Below are 24,194 nucleotides of genomic sequence, written 5' to 3'. Positions count from 1 at the left end.
TATTACAACTCCCCACTTGCTGGAGCACGCGTATCGTCTTCCATGTATGAACATATTTCAACATATCTGTAATACAAATGGCTTAAGTGTCATGTGCTCAGTCTGTCAGGAGGACAGTGTTTGATTTACCCTACTTATTCCACGAAAGAAGGCGTATTGCTTTTGCTTTTTTCTCTGAAAAACAATATTGATGATGCTTGATTGACGCAAATGAACATATTGAACATTATAATAAAATACATGCATATGTATGTAGCTCATTTTATGTCTATTCGAGATCTTGTTCACATCACAGAGAGGATCATTTACAAAACATACCGTCAAATGTGTCTATAAAATAGTTTACCATGAACGTGTCATCTCCCGGTATCCGCATACACGTAAATTCCCTTCAACACATTTAGCTCGTCATCATCTGATGACGTCACGTGGGATGTTTTGTCACTCCTCTGAAACCTCTGCGTTGTTTCCTCCTGAAAAATATGCCAACACTGAGAGAGACAAAACACATTGACTTATACACTGTTGGAGTTTTTAATAGTATATATCTGTTGAAAATTCGTCCTATATATAGTGAGAAAGGTTGCATTTAATACAGGTTTGTGATATTTAGTTCGTGAGTAAGTTTGGTTAAACATCACTTTCAACAGTGTTTTAATTATATCACGTGGTGTAATGATTCCCAGAATGATGCAGGTCTTGGATGGTCACCACTTTCATGAGCACGATAAAACAAAGAAATCATAAGAATCTGTTGATTCCGGAATTAGAATCACCGAACCCAGAGGGTTGGTTCTACTTCGAGATCATCATTGTTTTATAAAATGAAATATAATTGAGTCAGTTTTAAGCCTTTGAATGACATGTTGAAGTGTTAAATTGCTTCTTATGAGTGATGAAGGACTATTAAAGATTAAACTCCGAAACGTTTTGTTCCTATTAATAAAGAACAATACGCCCATCCACCACATACAGGACATCTAAAACACGTCTATCCATCACATACAGGACATGTAAAACACGTCCATCCACCACATACAGGACATATACAACACGTCCATCCACCACATACAGGACATCTACAACACGTCCATCCATCGCATACAGGCCATCTACAATAGGTCCATCCACCACATACAGGACATCTACAACACGTCCATCCACCACATACAGGACATCTACAACACGTCCATCCACCACATACAGGACATCTACAACACGTCCATCCATCACATACAGGCCATCTACAATAGGTCCATCCACCACATACAGGACATATACAACACGTCCACCCACCACATACAGGACATCTACAACACGTCCATCCACCACATACAGGACATCTACAACACGTCCATCCACCACATACAGGACATCTACAACACGTCCATCCACCACATACAGGACATCTACAACACGTCCATCCATTACACACAGGACATATACAACACGTCCACACACCACATACAGGACATCTATAACACGTCCATCCACCACATACAGGACATCTACAATAGGTCCATCCATCACATACAGGACATATACAACACGTCCACCAACCACATACAGGACATCTACAACACGTCCATCCACCACATACAGGACATCTACAACACGTCCATCCATCACATACAAGACATATACAACACGTCCATCCACCACATACAGGACATCTACAACACGTCCATCCACCACATACAGGACATCTACAACACGTCCATCCACCACATACAGGACATCTACAACATTTCCATCCATCACATACAGGCCATATACAACACGTCCACCCACCACATACAGGACATCTACAACACGTCCATCCATCACATACAGGACATATACAACACGTCCATCCATCACATACAGGACATATACAACACGTCCACCCACCACATACAGGACATCTGCAACATTTCCATCCATCACATACAGGACATATACAACACGTCCATCCATCACATACAGGACATATACAACACGTCCAGCCACCACATACAGGACATCTACAATAGGTCCATCCATCACATACAGGCCATATACAACACGTCCATCCACCACATACAGGACATATACAACACGTCCATCCACCACATACAGGACATCTACAACACGTCCATCCACCACATACAGGCCATATACAACACGTCCACCCACCACATACATGACATCTACAACACATCTATCCATCACACACAGGACATCGACAACATGTCAATCCGACACATCCTATTCAATATGATGAGATTGAAGAAATCCGGACAACCGAGAATTCGATACGTTAGAGTTCGACACAATGGAGTTCAACACAATGCAACATTTTGGTGTCCTTACCCTACGGGTAGCAACCCTTTCGAGATAACATTGGCAAAGATAAGCGAGTTGGAAAGTTACTTTTCGACATAAACACTTGTCCGTCCGATTTACTGACATACATTCAAATCCAAGGTATCCACGTTGTTCTGTTTAAAGCGCGGTTACATATTCCTTAAAACAAAATTACATATACATGTACATCCTTGATGGTTAAACAATCGTACAATACAATCAATTTCTTGTGGCTATGGAAAGGGTTTTGTCGCTTTTATTATTACCATGGTTCCGTATTTACTTTAGAATTGACTGTGCATTTTGTTCGGTTCATTAAAGTATGAATAAAAAAAAACGATGTGCAAACTGTATGGATCCGCGTAGATTCATACCTGTAAAACTCGACAGTAAACTCTTGATTAACTTTGAAGAATGTGATTTCATTTGTTGTTGATATTTTTCATACCGAAACATAGCACTTAAATGTTATTAGACCTGATGACACAGATGTGCAGAAAGGGAATCCCCTCGACTTTAATTGGGATTCCCCGATATTCCGTTGTGATGAAATTAGTCCGCTTCAGTGGGCGTGGCTTAAGTTTTTACATTTATTGGGAAATGAATGCAATAACAAATTATAGTTGCGTCTTTTGTCTTCAGAAACTGATATGTATCGTAAGGCGAAAACGTGTTGATTTGGGCTTCAAAGAAATCGGTAATGTTTTAATGGTACTACACCTACATGTACGAGTGAAATAAATGATTCATATCACATCACATGTAACTACAGCCGCGGCGCATTCTTACTATTTATTCAAACCTAGTGATGTATTAAGGTTATGAAATAGGGCCCCTTGTGGATTCCCGGACCTCGTGTAGATTCCAATATACAACGCCTGTCGTAGATTTGTTTGTTTGTTTGTTTGTTTCAGCAGCAATATACCAGCTACACGACGGCGGCCTGTAATTGTGTCCAGATAATTCAGTAATTGATATCATGAGCAACGAACCACGCTGGCTGCATACAATGACACGCATTCATCAAGTCACTGAGGTCGTTTGAACTACAATTTAAGTCAATACGTAGATTTGTGGTTTACATTTTAGTAATTCATCAGTAACTCATTTCGTATTAAAACAGTAAAGAAAACACATGAGACAAGGGCGATTATTAGACAATGATTATGTAAATAGAAGATTACTGTGTCTTTAGTTCGTTTTGCGTGAACTCGTTACTTTATCATTGTACTTAATCATAATTTAAGACGTTATGCCAGACAGTCAGTGTGGGAATACGTGAACAGAGATTGCTGTGTTTATTATCACATATATTTCCGAGTGACATTATTTGTATGCTAACAGGCGTTACATAGAAACACTTGCCACGTCACAATTCAAAATAATTCTTTTATAAATATTACTTTAGCGTCAAACAAATACCACAGCATGAAGTAAATGTTTTTTACTGTTTATAATATTTTTTCAGTTATTAACAACGAAGCAAGCATGGTTTCTGGATTGCGAACATCGAGGGCCATCTTTGGCGTCATACTCCTGATTGTCTATCTTGTGATCTGCTGTGTCATGTGTGCATGTGATTATATAAAGAAAAGACGGAAGAGAAAGGTGACGGCAAGCCACCTTGACATTATACATGTACGTGTGCCTAATGGTAGGAATAATTAAGTTAATAATGAACTCTTTACGCTCATGGTACGTGTGAAGCATATTGTGTATAGGTTTCAAAACAAATGAACAACATGTCTCCGGAATAGTGATCGACAGTACGATTGGCTGAGATTCAAATCGATCGATGTCAATATATGAATTATGGCCCTTCGGCATTGAATTTATATTGCTTGAATGATCAGTGTTCGAAATGATTCAAATGTATCTATCTTCTCACCTGACAATGACATTAATGATATCAGATAACTGACTATGATATTAATGATTGACAAAAATAGCTGACAAAGGCATTAATGATTGCCTATAAGATAGCTGACAATGGCATCAATGACTGCCTATAAGATAACTGACGATGACATTACTAATTGGCTACACGATAGATGACAATGGCATCAATAGACTTAAGATGGACGTATGGCTAAGATAGCTTTGTGCAGGTGGGACCTGGCGTTAGACTCAAGTTACTAGCTAGCTCACATTAAGATAGTTTGTGTTTCAGGAATATATCAACACAGCAGCAACACCGGCATCAACGCAGCAGCACCGGCCGAGCAACATGCCAGCCAAATAATAGACCAGTGCTCTCCACCAGATGTCAAAAAGCCTAAAGTATCTCATCATCTCATGAGAAAAATAGCTTCTGAAACTGGACTTTAGATTGCAGTTATACGATCAATCTTAAATTATCTGTAATTGATTCTAAATGATTCCAAATGTTCTTCAAAGTTGGTAATTATTATTGTTGAATAACAAATAACGATGGCGCCTTATGCTTCAAATGTGCGTCAAGGAGACACGGTGTTTTGTTTTGGAAAAGTTCAACTCTTCTGTATGTGAAATATATCCGTATAAACATATTGTGCATTCGCCATTTGTTTTTTCTATTATTTATCTTATGTATTGTTCCATTGTTCTATTGTTTATATGACGAATAGGAAACTGGTTAAGGAAGTATTTAAACAGATTATTATTGACATTGTACACGAAAGTAATGTGAAGCACAAAATAAATCTTTCCCATTTAAACAAATATAATAGCATAAGAACAACCATAATCCATGATCCACGATCATTTGATCACTTCAACTGCATATGTTTCCTCATTAACGTCACACGGATCATCCACATGGAGCCAGAAAATGATGTACGTTACAAACATTATCCTTGAAGTCTCAGTGTGTTGGAAAGACTACAGAATGATTCTGTATGATTCTGTACCCCGAGAATGGATTTTTAAGTCACTGGGATGTATTGACCTCCCCGATCAAGTACTTGTTTTACTCAGGTCTTTAATGAATTGCACAACATGACTGAGGAAGTATTTGGCCTTGTATTTTGTATTACATTTTAAATATATTGGAATGCACACTCGAATTGCAAGTATATGTATTTGACGTAAAGTTCATATTAGTCTTACTTATATTTCGGAGCCAGACTGAGTGTAGTCAATATTTATATATTATGTACTTAATAAAGATAGATTTGTATTATTATTAGAGTGTGTTTCCGTATCCTAAATAATATATTTTACGAATACAAATAATAGTATATACCTTATACTACACGAAACGCGCAAAGGTGATACTCTCTGTATCAAAGAATGAATTTCTAAAAATAATGAATGTCTAGGACGTTATTTCATTGAATAAAGCAGCTGTACAAACCGCGTATGAATACAATGTTTATCATACAGTACCAAATGATCTAAGAGAAATAAAACACTTGGGAAACCCCTGCCTCAGCTTGGGAACGAAAGTAAATAATTTATTGAACAAGGGCATTGCATCGATGAAAGAGATTACTGAAAGTACTTGGGCAAGTTGTATATTTATCACATCGTGGTACAAGGTTATCAGATTGATTTATCGTATAGATAACACTATCCATAATATAATCATAATTATCAAATGTAATCAACTTTATATCTAAAAAACATACACGAAACTTTGCTGTGTACTGTGAAATCTAGAACGTCTTCCCGTTCTGAAGTGTCAGATGAACACGGTTTTGATTTCCTCAATGAGACAATACAGTCATACTTGGTTCTGAAACAGCCTCAGGATGACTGGCGTGCACATTTCATGGATCAGTTCACAAGGCTACAGGAGCGGTCGGGGAGCCTGGACGCCGAAGACCCGAGTTCGATGCCCGACATGGGTACAATGTGTGAAAACCATTTCTGGTGTTCCCCGCCATGATATTGATGGAATATTGCTAAAAGCGGCGTAAAACCATATCCACTCACTCACTCACGAGGTTATACTTTGTAAAGCTTCAAGTACTACATGTATTACTTCATCACCATGAATACTCGGAGGTGCGCACGCTCTGTCTCCTCATTGGAAACTTGTCGAATGTTTGTTTGGAATTATATGTAAATGAATTTTACGTGTACATTTAGTTACTGATACAAACACATTATAAATATATTCATATGTATTGATTTATTGGCTGAATTTGGCAACGAAAGTAAGTCATTATCATCTCATTAAGAGCTTAAGATCGTAAATTAAGTTTGTCATGTGTTGAGCCGATGTGCGTTCGTGTACCTATGCCCTGCAATGGCGATTCACTATTGCAACACACACACACGCACGCACACACGCACGCACACACGAACGCGCGCACACACACATGGGCTTCAATGTAATTAATTTCCTGTGAGGAATATGAACCGTAGTGTGCGTGTTATCAGAAACTGCTACATTTACAAAATACAGCTAAACCTTCAAACCAATCATAGTTCACACAGTTATTTAAGCCACTGTCAGTGCATCTACGGAATCGGTACCAAACTGCCACGTAGCCAGCTCGGACAATTCTTGGTTGGAATCTAATTAGTGGCAGAACCGTAAGCATCCGGTTGAAGGAACACAACATCTGGCCCCGACGTCAAACGATACGCCCAATTTTGCTTCCACGTCACCGTCAGGTTCGCCTGGCATCTGCGGTTCAGAAGATAAGACTGGGACAGTATATCGTTCACAGGTGAGTGCAGCTCTGATGGTCATGCAAGGTTCTACAGGCGTTTAGGAGAACGTTTTAGGGACGCTTGTGTTACTCAACGACGTCAGTTTCTGGGTGGAGGTGTAATGTTATGGGGTGGCATCACAACTCTTGGGAGAACACTCATCATTGTTAATGGCAATTTGATTGGCGCACGCCACCGGAGAGACATCGTTCGAGATCATGTTGTACCCTTTGTGCATATGCAGGGACGTAACGCCACATTGCAGCAGGATGATGCTCGACCACATGTTGTAAGTTTTGTGACAGATTTTTTGAGGCAGCATACCATTGCTGTACTGCTATGGACGGCTGATGCGACAGATCTCTCCCTCATAGAACATGCCTGGGATGAGGGTGAAGGACGCCTACGACAGGAACAGAACTAGCCGGTAACATCAGCTCAGTTGGCCCACTCTTTGGTCTGATATCTTCAATGCGCCGTCATATAATGATATAACATTTACACCACTTTATACGAAGCACAGTTACTTTTTCAGTTACTATAATTCTTACACATTATTTCATCTGGTGACTTCAATGCGCTGCCGCAGCCTCGCTTGTATCAACGTAAACGGTCGCATCCGATAATGACCTTATTAAGTGAGTTGTGACGCCTCAAATCCTTTGGAAACATTTTTATTATAATCAAAGGCAAAAACCATGACATTGTTAATTATCCCGAATTCAATGTTTTATTGGTTAACGATCAGCTGGCCCAAACTATATAGAACATTATTACCAACTGGTGAAATTATGTATTAAAGTATGTCTCAATGCTCGTAGATTTAAAATGGAAAGTGCTTATTTGGGCTGAAAATGGATTCTATATGCTTGCTTAAGATTTACATGAATATGAAATTTCAAATTCAAGTTCTTTTGTTATTTTGTTCACAGCGAAATGTGGTTATTTCATTCCCCATTAAAGATGAAATAAAGTTGAAAATGAAAAGATACCTTCTCTTTACCATTCATACGAATTACGGTGGCAACGGTACTCCATTAGCTGGCGTGTCTCAGAAATAGATTCTTGTGTACATATTAAAAGGATCTGTACAGACATATAGTTAATGATAATTAATTTTTTTTTAATTTTCAGTTATCAGTTATTATTAGTTACTTTTGAGTTTGAGTATATGAAAAGTATAAACTCAGTTCGGTACAAACTTAAGTACATTGTTATTATCATGTATGCAACGTATGAATGCGTCCCACAATGTGAATACCTGACGAGACATCAATTGTGAGGCATTGTATGGCACAGGACTCATTTGTATGTATTACTTATGTAGTGTAGATGTGATTGCAATAACGTATTGACGATATGAACGGATCTGACCCTATTTACCATATGTATTGTAAACCGAGACGAGGACTCGTCATAGATGTGCCAGATGAATCTGTGAACTTATTTAAAGAAAACTCCGGGTATTTTATTGGATTTCTACCCCCGAGAAGATGTTTCTAGCTGGATTGGTCGTTCTGTGCTTAACCACCGTGTGTGAGTAGTCATACCCCCAATATATATATATATATATATATATATATATATATATATATATATATATATATATATATATATATATATATATATATATATATATATATATATATATACTTCCAAAGAAAGTAGTATGTAGTTCATTTACCCTACTACAAAAAACTACAAAGAAATCTGGTATATAAATTGGATATATGTTATTGGGAAATGTTGGTGGCCTGAAATTCGACAAACGATGCGTCAAAACGCAGCCATTGTCGATTTTCAATGTCATAAACGGCACTGTTTTCACACTTGTTAAAAAATGTCATGAACAAAAACAGTAAAGCAAAATGCACGTGCAAGTTATGGCATACGTAACTCGTGGTAGTGCCTATAAAAAGGCAAGCATAAGCCACTAAGTTGTCATTCAATTGTCAACATGTTTCAAGTTCCAAAATGCCGAGACTCAGCGCTGCCGATCGGAACATCGCCATAGGACGTATCTTCTGTTGCACGCCACTTCAACGTCCACCACAGCAGCATTTGCCCCCTTTGTGACTGATACACACAGTTCAATTCCACTGCAGACCGTCCGAGAACCGGCCGACCAAGAGTTACAACCCCTGCACAGGATCGCTACATTCCACTGTTCCACCTACGTCATCACAATGCCACAGCTACGGAGACTGCAGGACGCATCCCTGGTTTGAGGAGGATATCGGACCAGACTGTCAGGAACCATCTTCGCGAGGCTGGAATCCGACCTAGAAGACCAGTTATCGTCCCTATTTTGCAACAGATCCATCGACAGCGACGCTTGCCTTTCAGCCTAGACAACCTTCATAATGCCAACATCAACCCCTTGCCCTGGCCGTCGAGTTCTCCAGATCTCAACCCAATCGAACACCTCTGGGATGAACTCGATCGACGTGTAAGTCAACGTCAGAACGCGCCGCAGACACTCCCACAACTGGCCAACGCGTTACAAGCAGAATGGCGCAGAATTCCGCAGGACAGAATTGCTGCCCGCGGTGGTCACACTAGATACTTAGTTCAGCGCAACCTTATGTGGCATGACAATGAACAGTTTTCAATGCCTTTGTACAACGACAACATGTGACTATCGAGCTCTAAATATATCGACTTTATTAGGTACAATATATTTACTAAAAATCAACATGTGCCTTTCTTTTTATTGAAGATGTATATATATGCAGGTTGTACGTAAAATACGTATAACGTTAAGACCATATGTAGATAATATTCAGAAATGATGACAGAGGAAACATTTGATATCAAATGGGTGTTGATTGTTCGATGACAACCGTTCGTGTTTATTGCAACATCCCCCCGAAAACAGGGTAACCCCCAAACAGAAAAATGACAAGTGTTAATGTGTCAACCAATAGCGTTTGCGGCCTTCGTTAGATGTAATAAGGATATAAAACGTATATGTTATATATGTATTGACATGTCTCATAAATCAGAAATTCATCCAATAGACTGCACGTGATTTCATGGCATTTGATTGGGTATGCAAGTGTCACGAAATCCGATGTGTGGCTTGTTGCTGTCAACATCCTTAGTATCTTCCCGAAGGGTCGGCGATGTGTTCGTTGATAACAGGTTGGATCTAAATTCAGAACCAGTTGTGACTATGCTGTTTTATTGCTGTTCTAAGGCCAAACTGCACACACGTACAGGACTTGAATGCATAATTATTTTTTCAAATAATATAACGTTACAATAGAAGTCTATTGGAAAACATTTGGTTGTGTTTAACCATGTGTGGGGACAGTTTGAGCGGGAGCAGCAAGTTTCCGAGTGTGATGAGTTACCTTCCCTGGTGTTTACGACAGTCTGAGAGAATCTTGCCCGGATGTCACCCACGCAGTAGTAGTATACTGGTCAACGGGCTATTTCTTGTGGGCTTTCAGCCTCACGGTAGTCATTTTCTATTACCCATTGTACAGCAAATGTCAGATATGTATTATTGTTTGACTTTGTTTGTGTAAAGTTTCCGACCCCAGCTGGTTTTCACCCAGGCGGTCAGTGGTCGTGCTCAGCACGTGTGGATGGAGTGAAATGGAAAGAACCAGTTAGGGTTCACGCAATACGCCAGGTATATTAATTTTGATATTGTATAGTTGCATAGTTGTGGCTCGTTGTTTTGAGTGTGTTTATGTGCACCGCCAAGTGAGTGATCCTACCTGCCTTTTTTTAAATGACGGATTGTGCACTCCGTGATGAGCGGCCATTTTTTTACTCATGTGTGCATAGATTTTTCTTTTGTATCTTATTCCTTGGTTGGTTCTTTTACGTATGTTGTGGGTTTGAAATAGAACCACTGCCTCGCACATGTCTGGTCACGAAAGCTGTAACTCTCGTTTATCCAGTGAAATTAGAAGGCTTACATGCACAACTTTTTTGAGTTAATGTTTACATGAATCTAAAACCTAATTAAGCTACACCCACCAGCGGGCTTCGTTCTTCGCTTGTGTTTGCGCTGGTCAATGTCACTGATTCTTGTCCAGGGTGGTTTAATGATTTGAAGTAAGTATTGTTGACTTATTTGTCCAGAAATTACTTCAAAACATTATGCGTTACAAAAGCGTGTAGTGGATGTATGCAAAGCTAATCGTTTTACTGTATATCAGTATCTTTATGTTCTCCCTCTGTAAGACATCTGAAGTTCTGCATACCTCTGCAAACTCCATAATGTAGTAGTTCATTTGGCAGGGACCAATATGATCACTGTGATAATCGATAATTGTCTTTCAGCATATGCCCACAAAGTCTGCCCTTCAGTAGATGATGATGGACATCACTTGACTATTACCTGCCCTGGCGAATGCTGTGGAGAGTTGCACTCCAGACATTGTTGCAGTAATTCAAGGTGGGTGTAGTTTCATTCACCAAATGTACTAGTACATGGGCTTGCTTGCTTTGAGTGGTTGCTTGATTAATTGATCGAGGGATCGATCGATCGGGTGGGTGAGTCATTTGAAATGACAGCCATACAGCATCTGATATTGACATGACAGTTGCCCGAATTGAGGTGAGGTGGCAAAAACAAGCTTTCAATGAGTAACAAAGCGCTCACACATCTAAAATGGCAATGACAAGTCACATAAATAGCGTGTTTGACCACCCCCTGCTACAAGACACACAAAAACTCTCTGGCGCACCGAAAACGTCAGCCGTTTGATGACGTCACGTAAGATAATCGCCATTCTTCTCTGAGGCCCAGGATCAGTTCTTGTCTGTCGACTGGAGGATGTGGACGCTGTCGAACACGACGATCCATGACATCCTAGAGGGGTTGCATGGGGGGCATGTCTGGGAAAAGCGCAGGCCACGACAACACGTTGATGTTGCTAGCTGCAAGGAAGTTCTGTACGAGTCGGGCTGTATTGGGCCTGGCGTTGCCATGCTGATAAAGGACACCACGTGGCAGCTATTGTATAAATGGTTGGGCAATCGGACAATATTCATCCATGTTACGCTAAGCTGTCAAATTTCCGTTGACGATGACCAGCGGTGTTCCACCCTGCCTTCAAATTCCTCCCCACACCGGCTCCACCATAAGGCACGACCTCATGAACGCAACATGCCGCCGTTTGTTCTCCCCTTCGGCGGTAAACGTGCTGTCTTTCATCCATGTTGCGCTATCAGTAACCGTCCTCTGTAAGGTCTGGAAGCCCTACTTTCTTGAGTTCTGAATCGCCTAGCCACTGTCTGTTCACTAACCATATGCCCTAAGGCATTCGTTGTTGATGACGTCACTGTCAGGAATCGATTTCGGAGATGCAAAGCACGCTAGTGCCGGTCTTCATTGGGCGTAGTTAGCCTGCTTGTTCCTGGCATGTCTAATATCTGCCCGGTCTGTCAGTCACGCTGCATCAACGCGGGAGCAACCAAAAGCTCTAGCAATATGGGCATGGGGGGCTCCCATTCGTACCATACCCCGGGCCCGCTCTTGTTCATGTGTTAGTCGTTGCATTTCTGTGGTGTTTTATCAGTGTGAGTTTCTGACATGTCGTCCATACCATTTAAATACTCTCATGGCTCGTGTCTTTTCGGCTGCCCAAGTGTCACGTGTTCTTAACTATTTCGCACTTTCCTGAACAAAAATGTGACGTTGACGTGTATCACGTTTTGCATAGAGCATTGTTATGTTTGAACAGTGTGTATTTTGCATTGATTTAGTTTTAACTTGTTTATTCTAATTTTAGTAATTACATACAAGTGCTTGTGTTTCTTCTGGCTGTCAGTTTACATACACCTGTATATGCAGCGTTTATGTCGAAAACCATATTGCCACTGGAACCACAAACAATAGAATTCATAGTTTGGAATGGCATGAAAACATAACGTTTTTCCTATCACAATACATGCCTGTATGTATCTGCACGGCACGGATTTTCTGTTTTGTTGTCTTCGGTCGTTGTTTTCTGCATTACTGTATAGGGACCAACGAAAAGTTAATATTTTAGGACATTCAGCATCTCTTAACAAACACTGATTTGAGGCATGTTCCTCCCTGTATTCTGGAATCATTTCAAGTTAAATCATACCATAATCCATTATTGTACGGTATTCCAACCCAGACCATCAATCAACGACAGATTAAGCATATCGTCTCTGGCATCGTGGAACAGTTAAAACTTAAGAAACTCAATCGGAACTACCTGTCATTTATCATATTTTCAGCAACCATGTCGCATGGACCATTGGAGTCGCACTGGGAGTCGCCATTCTAATCCTTGTTGCTGCTGGGATAGTGCATTGCTGCGTGTTTTTCTCTGGAAAACCAAAGAGAGGTCGAGGTAAGTTCGCGTCGCTCTGAACATCACTTTTTGAGTTGGCTTAATGTAGGGGAAACCCAGTGACGCGGGTCATACATGCTTTTCACTTATCTTCATATATCATTCCACAGGTAAACGGATCCTGACACGGCTAAGGCAGGCAACTTCATACAACGGATTTGACTCTTGAGAGCCATATCGCTCAAGGCACTTCTCTGTGACAAAAATACTGCAAACCTGAAGTTATCTCATCTCTATTATCATAATTTGAGTTAATGTACACTAATTTATAATAATTGTGCAATGATCAATGTTTGACTGTCTGTCACAGGTCCGCCTGTAAGGATCCACAACTTGGGACACGCTTACGCAGGTCCACTGACATCTGCCATCTTCTTCTCACCACCGACATGCACGGCACACCCTCCTCCACCCTACAGTGTGTCAGCAGCTGAAACATACACCTACACAGGAGCAGCATCTCTGTTGCAGACAACATCATCACCTCCGTCCTATGAACAGTGCATGACCACCCATCAACCACAGGAGACACGTGTGCAACTATATGTAAAGGAGTGATGTTATTATGCTGCAGGACTGTTTTAAACATGATGGTGTAGACATGATGGCACGATTCTCAAAATGAAGACTTTTTAACGTGATGTATAATAATTATTATGTTTGTCGGATACGGAAGATGTTTCGAGCACTACTGGACATACTGCATATCAAGTGACCAATTTGTTACGTAAGGAAAATTATTTTCTGAGTATTTCCTGGAACAAACTGTTTTTTCAATTATCAAACATCACAATATCAAATGGTCGTTCCCTCGGGAACTTAGCTTGATCAATGGTTGCAAACTGGCTTACAATGAGAGAAAATACCTGGAAATGTTGTAAATCATTAAAGAACATGGAGTTTTAAGGAATGGTATAGCCTTCATAATGTCTTAACAGCCATCACAACAGAGTTCAATACGCTTCTTAACCGAAGTATCTATTTGAAGATATCACTTGTTGTGTCATTGTTGTTAATCTAGAAAACGTAAGAATCACAGTGTACGTCATAACAGACTTACTATGGATACATGTTCATCATGTTAACTATTCTACCTGTGGGTATTCCTTGTCGATTATAACTCACGCTTGTCGTAAGAGCTGACTAAAACAGTGATCGAATGATCAGAATCGGCGACATGGTTGATAGCGCGCCGTCGTACGCCGATGCTGGTCATCACATCAACCTCTTGTTTGTATGGTCCACGCTCGGTATTTACACGCCGCTGCGATAGAGCTGACTGATATAATCTCGTCCATAAACCTTCAGCAGAGTTTTATTAACACCATGGAAACCTGTGAATATGGTGGCAACGGACCAAGTATTATATTAAGAATTTCATAGTATAGTTATTTCAGCATTGTGGAATAGGTTTCGGTATATTAGCCTCATCTTGTAACAAGTGTGAAAAATCGTGATATCACGTCACGAGAGCTCGAGCTCAGCCGGTGACCTGTAAATTTAGCCCTTGTCAAACGTTGCATCCAAGGGAATTTTGAAGTCATACGATGAAGTCAACCTGGCATTGTGTTTCCTGGTCAAATATTGAGTCAATGGGGTAATTATGAAGTCATACAATGAGGCCAACCTGGCATTGTGTCTTCTGGTCAAACATTGAGTCAAGGGGTAATCATAAAGTCATACGATGTGGTCAATCTGGCATTGTTTATCCTGGTCAAACATTAAGTCAAGGGGTAATTATGAGGTTATACGATGAGGCCAACCAGCACTTGATGGTTCCTAGTCAAACAATAAGTCAAGGGGTAATTATGAAGTCACACGATGAGGTCAACCTGGCATTGTGTCTCCTGGTCGAACATTGAGTCAAGGGGTAATCATAAAGTCATACGATGTGGTCAATCTGGCATTGTTTATCCTGGTCAAACATTAAGTCAAGGGGTAATTATGAGGTTATACGATGAGGTCAACCTGGCATTGTGTCTCCTGGTCAAAAATTGAGTCAAGGAGTAATCATGAAGTCACACGATGAGGTCAACCTGGCATTGTGTCTCCTGGTCAAACATTGAGTCAAGGGGTAATCATAAAGTCATACTATCTGGTCAACCTGGCATTGTGTTTCCTGGTCAAACAATGAGTCACGGGGTAATCATAAAGTCACACGATGAGGTCAACTTGACATTTTGTTTTCTGGTCAAACATTGAGTCAAGGGGTAATCATAAAGTCACACGATGTGGTCAACCTGACATTGTGTTTTCTGGTCAAACATTGAGTCAAGGGGTAATCATGAAGTCACACGATGTGGTCAACCTGACATTGTGTTTCCTGGTCAAACAATGAGTCAAGGGGTAATCATAAAGTCACACGATGAGGTCAACCTGGCATTGTGTTTCCTGGTCAAACATTGAGTCAAGGGGTATTCATGAAGTCACACGATGTGGTCAACCTGACATTGTGTTTTCTGGTCAAACATTGAGTCAAGGGGTAATCATAAAGTCACACGATGTGGTCAACCTGACATTGTGTTTTCTGGTCAAACATTGAGTCAAGGGGTAATCATGAAGTCACACGATGTGGTCAACCTGACATTGTGTTTCATGGTCAAACAATGAGTCACGGGGTAATCATAAAGTCACACGATGAGGTCAACCTGGCATTGTGTTTCCTGGTCAAACATTGAGTCAATGGGTATTCATGAAGTCACACGGTGTGGTCAACCTGACATTGTGTTTTCTGGTCAAACATTGAGTCAAGGGGTAATCATAAAGTCACACGATGTGGTCAACCTGACATTGTGTTTTCTGGTCAAACATTGAGTCAAGGGGTAATCATGAAGTCACACGATGTGGTCAACCTGACATTGTGTTTTCTGGTCAAACATTGAGTCAAGGGGTAATCATGAAGTCACACGATGAGGTCAACCTGACATTGTGTCTTCTGGTCGAACATTGAGTCAAGGGGTAATCATAAAGTCACACGATGTGGTCAACCTGACATTGTGTTTTCTGGTCAAACATTGAGTCAAGGGGTAATCATAAAGTCACACGATGTGGTCAACCTGACATTGTGTTTTCTGGTCAAACATTGAGTCAAGGGGTAATCATGAAGTCACACGATGTGGTCAACCTGACATTGTGTTTCCTGGTCAAACAATGAGTCAAGGGGTAATCATGAAGTCACACGATGAGGTCAACCTGACATTGTGTCTTCTGGTCAAACATTGAGTCAAGGGGTATTTTTAACGTCATACGATGAGGCCAACCTGCACTTGATGTTTCCTGGTCAAACATTGAGTCAAGGGGTAATTATGAAGTCTTTGGTTTGGTTTGGTTTGTTGTTTTACGCCGCACTCAACAATATTCCAGCTATATGACGGCGGTGTGTTTATAATCTAGTCTGGGCCAAACAATCCAGTGATTAATATCATGAGCATCGTTACACACAATTGGGATCGATGACATGCATCAACCAAGTCAGCGAGCCTGACCACCCGATCCCGTTACTCGCCTCTTACGACAGGCATAGTCACCTTTTACGGCAAGCATGGGTTGCTGAAGACCTATTCTACCCCGGACCTTCACGGGTTACATTATGAAGTCACACGATGAGGTCAACCTGACATTGTGTCTTCTGGTCAAACATTTAGTCAAGGGGTAATTATGAAGGCATACGATGAGGCCAACCAGCACTTGATGGTTCCTAGTCAAACAATAAATCAAGGGGTAATCATGAAGTCACACGATGAGGTCAACCTGGCATTGTGTCTCCTGGTCGAACATTGAGTCAAGGGGTAATTATGAAGTCATACGATGTGGTCAACCTGACATTGTGTCTGGTAGGGGCCAGTATTTTATCAGCGCTTCAGTCACGGCGTGTCATCTTAATGTTGGAGGAATGTCCGAAGTGATGCAGGTCCTAGATATTTAATTCATCAGCACGGGTGTGGTGCTAACATACAAGGAATCATAATCATGGCGATTCTGGTATTCTAGTCCATGATCACAGGATTCCGGCACGCCTAAGGGACGCAATTCTGTATACCAAATTATACGGCTGTGCCTCCCGTGTTCCCACTGAGGCTGACCGTATTTTGTGTGTGTTTCCCATCTCCCGCCCACCCTGAATTTTCGTTCCAACGCGAAATAATAAAAAGTGTTCTCATCTTAATTTTTTGATAAAAACAATACTTAAACAATTGCACACTAAATAAACAGCTCAGCTTGATCTTTTTTCAGCTGTATTTATTTACAATTCGCTTCCAAAGCAAAGCGACTCGGTCTACGTCATAAATTAATATAAGGACTATTTGGAAGTGTAGGAACTCTAAAATTTCACTGAATAAATTCGACCGCCCATTCTCTAGCCGGGTTAGGTTGGAGATGAGAAACAAATATGGAAGGCCTTATCAGAGGTGAAGTGAGGTGATGTCAATTAGGGTTTAAGGTAACATTTAAGATGATTTCAGTCACATTGCGATGTGCATGCACGTGTGTGTGTGTGGCTGCTTGTATTACTCCGGACTTATGCCTAAGATGTTAAAAGATGGTACTTGTTGTTACCCTGCCTGGGGGTGAAGGGGTTAAAAAAGGACTGGTCGGCTTATATACAGTATCTGAGAGGGCTTTTCATGTTAAACTTCGGCATGGTGGGATGGCACTATAAAATCGGCATTAGTCTGGATTTGTACAAGCACACACACACACGCACGCACGCGCGCACACACACACACACTCACACACACACACTCACTCACTCACTCACACACACACACACACACACACACACACACACACACACACACACACACACACACACACACACACACCGCTATGTAAGTGCAATAATCTTGAACGCGACGTTAACCACATTTCACCTCACCTGATAAGGTAGTCCAGCTCACTGTGTCAACACAATGTTTCGACCGGACAAATGTGAGCCCATTCCAGGCGGACCTGTCGCAATAGCTTGACCTACATAGGAGGATGTGAGCAGTCAGATAATACCTGTCGGTGGAGAATACCCTGTTGTATGTTTGCAGTCATTACATTTCGTGTATCGATACGGCTATGAATTCATCGCTGATTGTTTTTACATTTCTCACTTTAACAACTATTTGTGAGTATACACGTGTGGTAGAATTGTCAGTGGTTTTTTTTGTGCGTTTCAAACAAGGTATCCCAAGGTATAGGATATGAATGAATGATGATCTATCGTGTGTGAAATACCGTCGCGTAGCAGTAATGGATAAAAATAGCAGTTCAGTATCAGAACATCGACATTATAATGTGTTTCGGATCTCCATCTGCATCTTCAGAGTGAGCGGACGGAAGAAAAAAAAGAAAAAAAGAAATCTAAATAAAATCGAACGGTTGCTGTATTGTCGACCTATATTGTTAGAGCGTTATTTCCGGAAGAGGCGGAGGACTTCGGAGTTACTTCCCATGTGCGACTATCCACAGTGAAGATTTTAATGAAGCGCTGGGCCGGATGATATGTACACGTGTGTAAAAGGGTGAATATGTGAATGAAGAACCGATGAAAGATTAGAAATCCACTGTTGAATGGCCTTATCAATGGTAAAAATTATAGGCAAATAAGATGTTTTAAACTGTATAGTTTCACACGTAATGTCTTGACGAAATTCTGGTTAACGCAGGCACGTTGATAGCTATTCCTCACCGATTCTCCCCCTCCCCCCAAAAAACAAAAACAAACATCAAACAAACACACACACCCAAAACAACAACAAAAAACAACAAACAAACAAAACGTGTACCCGTCACATTCCGTATCCAAAGGCACGTGGAGATACGGAATTACGCAATTTAAGTAAATGTGATAGGGATAATTAACTTTATCAAGAGATGGACCCGACTTCGTAATAGACAACGATGTGTATTGGATTCATTGCGTCTAATAGTGTAAATACGGTAATTACTACATGAACGTTAATCCGGTACTTGCATCCGGTCATTTGGATAATTCACTAACCGGAAGATCTTTGTTAGGGACATATATGTCAAATCAGAGCTGTTACAACTTGACAAAGAAAAGTGGCTTACAAGTCACCATGATGACAGTGGACAGAGTAATGGAAACAAGTTACGGACGTATAGGATTTTCAAGACATACCTGACAACAGAAACCTATGTAAACAAGATAATGCCAAGATCACACAGAAGTATCCTAGCTAAGTTTCGCTGTGGAACTCTCCCTCTACAAATAGAGACCGGTAGAATATGTAGGCCATCTGTACCGCTGCAAAACAGAGTCTGTAAATTCTGTCACCATTCATGTGTCGAGGACGAAATGCACTTCCTTTTAAAATGCCCCTTTTATTCTGATTTTAGAATCTTACTGCTCGAAAAAGCAAATCTGGCCAACGCGACCGTACATGATGTAGATAAACTTAAGATCTTGATGAATAACCCACATATACAAAGTGTTTTAGCTACAACAATTCTAAAAAATGTTTCGCAGGAGGACGCAGACTAAAGACGTGCTTGTCTGAGATGTAAAGTCACTTTCCCTGAAAAGTAACGGTCTTCATATTATTAGATATCTACACATCGACAACAGTCTAAAACTATGTCTTTTGAAATTAACATTTGGTATTCTTACTAGAAGATATTCCTTAACATTTAAAACTTGCACGTAGGTACTAATCAAGTGGTTTAATCATACTGGTGTAAGCATACACATAAATAGGTGTTTTGATGGTTATTTTTCCTATTATTTTGTACTAAAAATAGTCAGCCATTTGGTAACTTGCGATCTTAATAAGCACATATAACGTTAAAATATGGTGTCCAACAAAATTGACAGTTCCTTGGCTGCTGGAATAAGAAAGGATGATGTTACAATGTTTTACTTAGATGCTTTTATACATGTTTTAATGTACATACGATGTCTCATAAGCATGTAAAGGCTGGGTGCAATAATAATGATAATTGTTTATATTGTATATGTTATTTGCACGTGACATCTTAATAAAATATTTTCTCTCTCTCTCTCTCTCTCTTTCTCTCTCTCTCTCTCTCTCTCTCTCTCTCTCTCTGTATAACTATTACATGTACGTACCCCTTATTCGTTTATCCGGGCACTTGTTAATCCGGACGGATTCACATGGAACGCAATCTTACGGATGAATAGGGTCTCACTCTATAAGGTTTCCTTTTTCTGTGTTTTTAGCCTATACGTCAGCGTATTGCGAAGATGAGGCTGGTCTACCCCTGTCATGTCCTCGTGGTTGCTGTGGCTCACTCAGATACAGACTCCTCAAGGTGGGTGCTGATACATTCATGGTCGTGTATGGCAAGGTAGCATAGTAAGGGCCCTTGATATGAAATGAGCGAAATATTTAGAAATATTCATAGTTTTCTAAAGTGGTCAAATAAATGAGAACTAGACTTTATTTATTTGTACCCTTCATGACTTTAAACGCTGAATGTATTGGTAAGGCTATACTAGTTTCATTTTTTCTTACATTTTAACAAAACTTAAAATATATGCCTTTTCAGGCTACTGTACCCATCTATATATTACATCCACTAGGCTACTGTACCCATCTATATATTACATCCACCAGGCTACTGTACCCATCTATATATTACATCCACTAGGCTACTGTACCCATCTATATATTACATCCACTAGGCTACTGTACCCATCTATATATTACATCCACTAGGCTACTATACCCATCTATATATTACATCCACTAGGCTACTGTACCCATCTATATATTACATCCACTAGGCTACTGTACCCATCTATATACTACATCCACTAGGCTACTATACCCATCTATGTATTACATCCACTAGGCTACTGTACCCATCTATATATTACATCCACTAAGCTGCTATACCCATCTATATATTACATCCACTAGGCTACTGTACCCATCTATATATTACATCCACTAGGCTACTGTACCCATCTATATATTACATCCACTAGGCTACTGTACCCATCTATATATTACATCCAGTAGGCTACTGTACCCATCTATATATTACATCCACCAGGCTACTGTACCCATCTATATATTACATCCACTAGGCTACTGTACCCATCTATATATTACATCCACTAGGCTACTGTACCCATCTATATATTACATCCACTAGGCTACTGTACCCATCTATATATTACATCCACCAGGCTACTGTACCCATCTATATATTACATCCACTAGGCTACTGTACCCATCTATATATTACATCCACTAGGCTACTGTACCCATCTATATATTACATCCACCAGGTTACTATACCCATCTATATATTACATCCACTAGGCTACTGTACCCATCTATATATTACATCCACTAGGCTACTGTACCCATCTATATATTACATCCACCAGGCTACTATACCCATCTATATATTACATCCACTAGGCTACTGTACCCATCTATATATTACATCCACTAGGCTACTGTACCCATCTATTTATTCCATCCACTAGGCTGCTATACCCATCTATATATTACATCCACTAGGCTACTATACCCATCTATATATTACATCCACTAGGCTACTATACCCATCCACCCCTACATGAGATTGAATAGTCTAATGTTCATTCATAATGGTCATGATCCTTCGCTGGTTAGTTCTTTAGTTATCACATTGCTGTCATTATAAATCCACGCTGTCATTATACATCCACGCTGTCATTATACATCCACGCTGTCATTATACATCCACGCTGTCATTATACATCCACGCTGTCATTGGCTTATTTGATCACATATGGCTGTAAGGATCCTCGAACCTTGTCAAGGTCGAAGTTGTTTGTTTTTGTTTTAGTAAATCCGTTGGTTTGCCAACTGGAGTAAATGTTGCAATCGTCTGTGCTGTCATCTTCCCCCTTATCCTTGTGTTTGGAATTGCTTGCTGCTGTGTCTACTGTCGCGGGGTAGCATCCAAGCAACACCGTCACGTGATACACACAAGTCATCTTGCTGTGATAAACACAGGTAGGTCACATCAATACTAATTTTACATAAAATGTTCTCATTACTTTTTTATAAAATGGGTAGGCGTTAACGTTTAATATGAATTTATTTTCTATTTCAAATTCCCAAACACTCCAACCTTCTAACAAAGTATTGTGCCAAATTGCTTTAAAATTTAGAACACTTTCCTGACAAAATCACAAACATCATTGTCGGTAATCAGGACAGTTCGCACTACGGAAAAGAAAAAGGTTAGCAATAATCGAATTCAGCATTATAAAATTGTCAGGGTCGGATCTGTTTTGAAATGTTTATGCCTGTGAACAGAAACAGGAACAAGGGGTACATCTAGGTTTCCAAACTCTAGAAGGAAAACTGGGTTGGTTGGTTTGTTGTTTTACGCCGCACTCAGCAATATTCCAGATATATTGTGATCCAGTGTTTGACAACATGAACATCGATCCACGCAATTGGGCCTGCCCACCCGATCCCGTTAGTCGCTTTTTACGACAAGCATAGTCGCCTTTTACGGAAAGCATTGGATACTGAAGATCTATTCTACCCTGAGATCTTCACGGGTCAGGAAAACCGGGGACAATTTTGGTATTGTTAAAAAATGGATTATTTACTATTCATAGTTTCGTGAATTATGAGGAATTGGGACATTTTTAATTCAAATTCGGGCTTTTCTGTCATTTGCTGCAAATCTGGGGAAAGATATCTGCACATGAGCAGATCTAAATAATCCATGAGAACAGTGTCGATGTTGCCTGAAGATGCATAAATGAACACTGTCATCAAGCCAACTTTTGGCATAATTTGTATTTCTTATCACCAAAATTGTGGGGATATCGAAGGCACAGCGGGATCGGGAGGTCACAATGTCGGCTGCGTATTGGTTGTACTTGGAAGGAGGCTGTGCAGCGAAACTAAATACATTCGACACGTGTGATTACTTCACTGGATCATACTGTTGCTGTGTATGTTCAGCAACCCATACTTGTCATAAAAGGCGACTATGCTTGTCGTAAAAGGCGACTAACGGGATCGGGTGGTCAGGCTCGCTGACTTGGTTGATACATGGCATCGATCCCAATTGCGTGGATCGATGCTCATGATGTCAATCACTGGATTGTCTGGTCCAGACTCGATTTTTTTACAGACCGCCGTCATATAGATGGAATATTGCTGAGTGCGGCGTTAAACAACAAACAAACAAACAAAATGTGGTGTATGTATAAGGAGCAATGGCAAAACTGATTGGTCCTGTTAGGTAAAATGTTTGGATGAAAAGAAGCTGTAAGACGTTTCTTGTAAGTACTGGTATGTAACAGTTCTTACTTTCTTTTTTCTGCGACCAAGATTGGACTGAACAGTCCCACTTATCAAACAAGTAAAATACTCATGACCAATGGATATACTGTAATCTAATATTTCAAAACAAATGCCTATATTTTTATTTCTTTTGTGAAGACATGTCATTTCTGATCACTATTATACATAAGCTTAGCACAACTATGAAATTATATGAAACTGTCAGATTTTGTGAACAAGTGATCAATTACCTTTATTGATGAATCTGGTGATTTATATGTTGTCATAAAACCTTCACTGACATGTAACGTTTTAAAATGTCCCCGTTTCGATTATTTACCAGGTTCCATAATTGTTATCAAATCTTGATCCAGGTTATTCAGCAGAAACAGATGACTTTGGAAACCCAATGAGGCCGCCTTTAAGAGCAAGACAATTCCGTCCCCCTTCTACAAATTCTACAGCGCGTTCTCCACACGTTGACTACTCAACGACTTCAACATCTGCGGCCCAGCCTCTGAAAGTCCCGCCACCATACTACAATGAGTGCATAACAACGAATACCACAGTACATGAAGCAGGACCAATGATAACAACTGTGTAA

The 24,194-nt window shown here is 40.3% G+C and overlaps 3 protein-coding genes across 3 annotated transcripts; 2 read left to right on the top strand and 1 right to left on the bottom strand.

The window, feature by feature from the left end:
* Positions 1–939: 939 nt before the first annotated feature.
* LOC139450970 (uncharacterized) lies at positions 940–2,163 on the bottom strand. Its single transcript, XM_071232793.1, has one exon. It carries the CDS (start codon positions 2,161–2,163, stop codon positions 940–942), a length of 1,224 nt encoding a protein of 407 aa, XP_071088894.1.
* A 6,296-nt stretch (positions 2,164–8,459) lies between these two features.
* Positions 8,460–13,871, top strand: LOC139450032 (uncharacterized). Its single transcript, XM_071231660.1, has 4 exons — positions 8,460–8,502; positions 11,266–11,380; positions 13,198–13,313; positions 13,624–13,871. The coding sequence occupies exons 1-4, from the start codon at positions 8,460–8,462 to the stop codon at positions 13,869–13,871; spliced, it is 522 nt and encodes a 173-aa protein (XP_071087761.1).
* Positions 13,872–18,377: 4,506 nt separating this feature from the next.
* On the top strand, positions 18,378–24,194 carry LOC139450020 (uncharacterized). The gene is made up of 4 exons (XM_071231640.1): positions 18,378–18,426; positions 20,503–20,594; positions 22,102–22,297; positions 23,965–24,194. Exons 1-4 carry the CDS (start codon positions 18,378–18,380, stop codon positions 24,192–24,194), a joined length of 567 nt encoding a protein of 188 aa, XP_071087741.1.

The sequence above is a fragment of the Haliotis cracherodii genome, unplaced genomic scaffold (genome assembly GCF_022045235.1).
Source record: "Haliotis cracherodii isolate W230 unplaced genomic scaffold, xgHalCrac1.p SCAF_8, whole genome shotgun sequence".
Classification (NCBI taxonomy): Eukaryota; Metazoa; Mollusca; class Gastropoda; order Lepetellida; family Haliotidae; genus Haliotis; species Haliotis cracherodii.
Note: the sequence above shows the minus strand (reverse complement) of the source record. Positions and strands in the feature narration are given on the sequence as shown.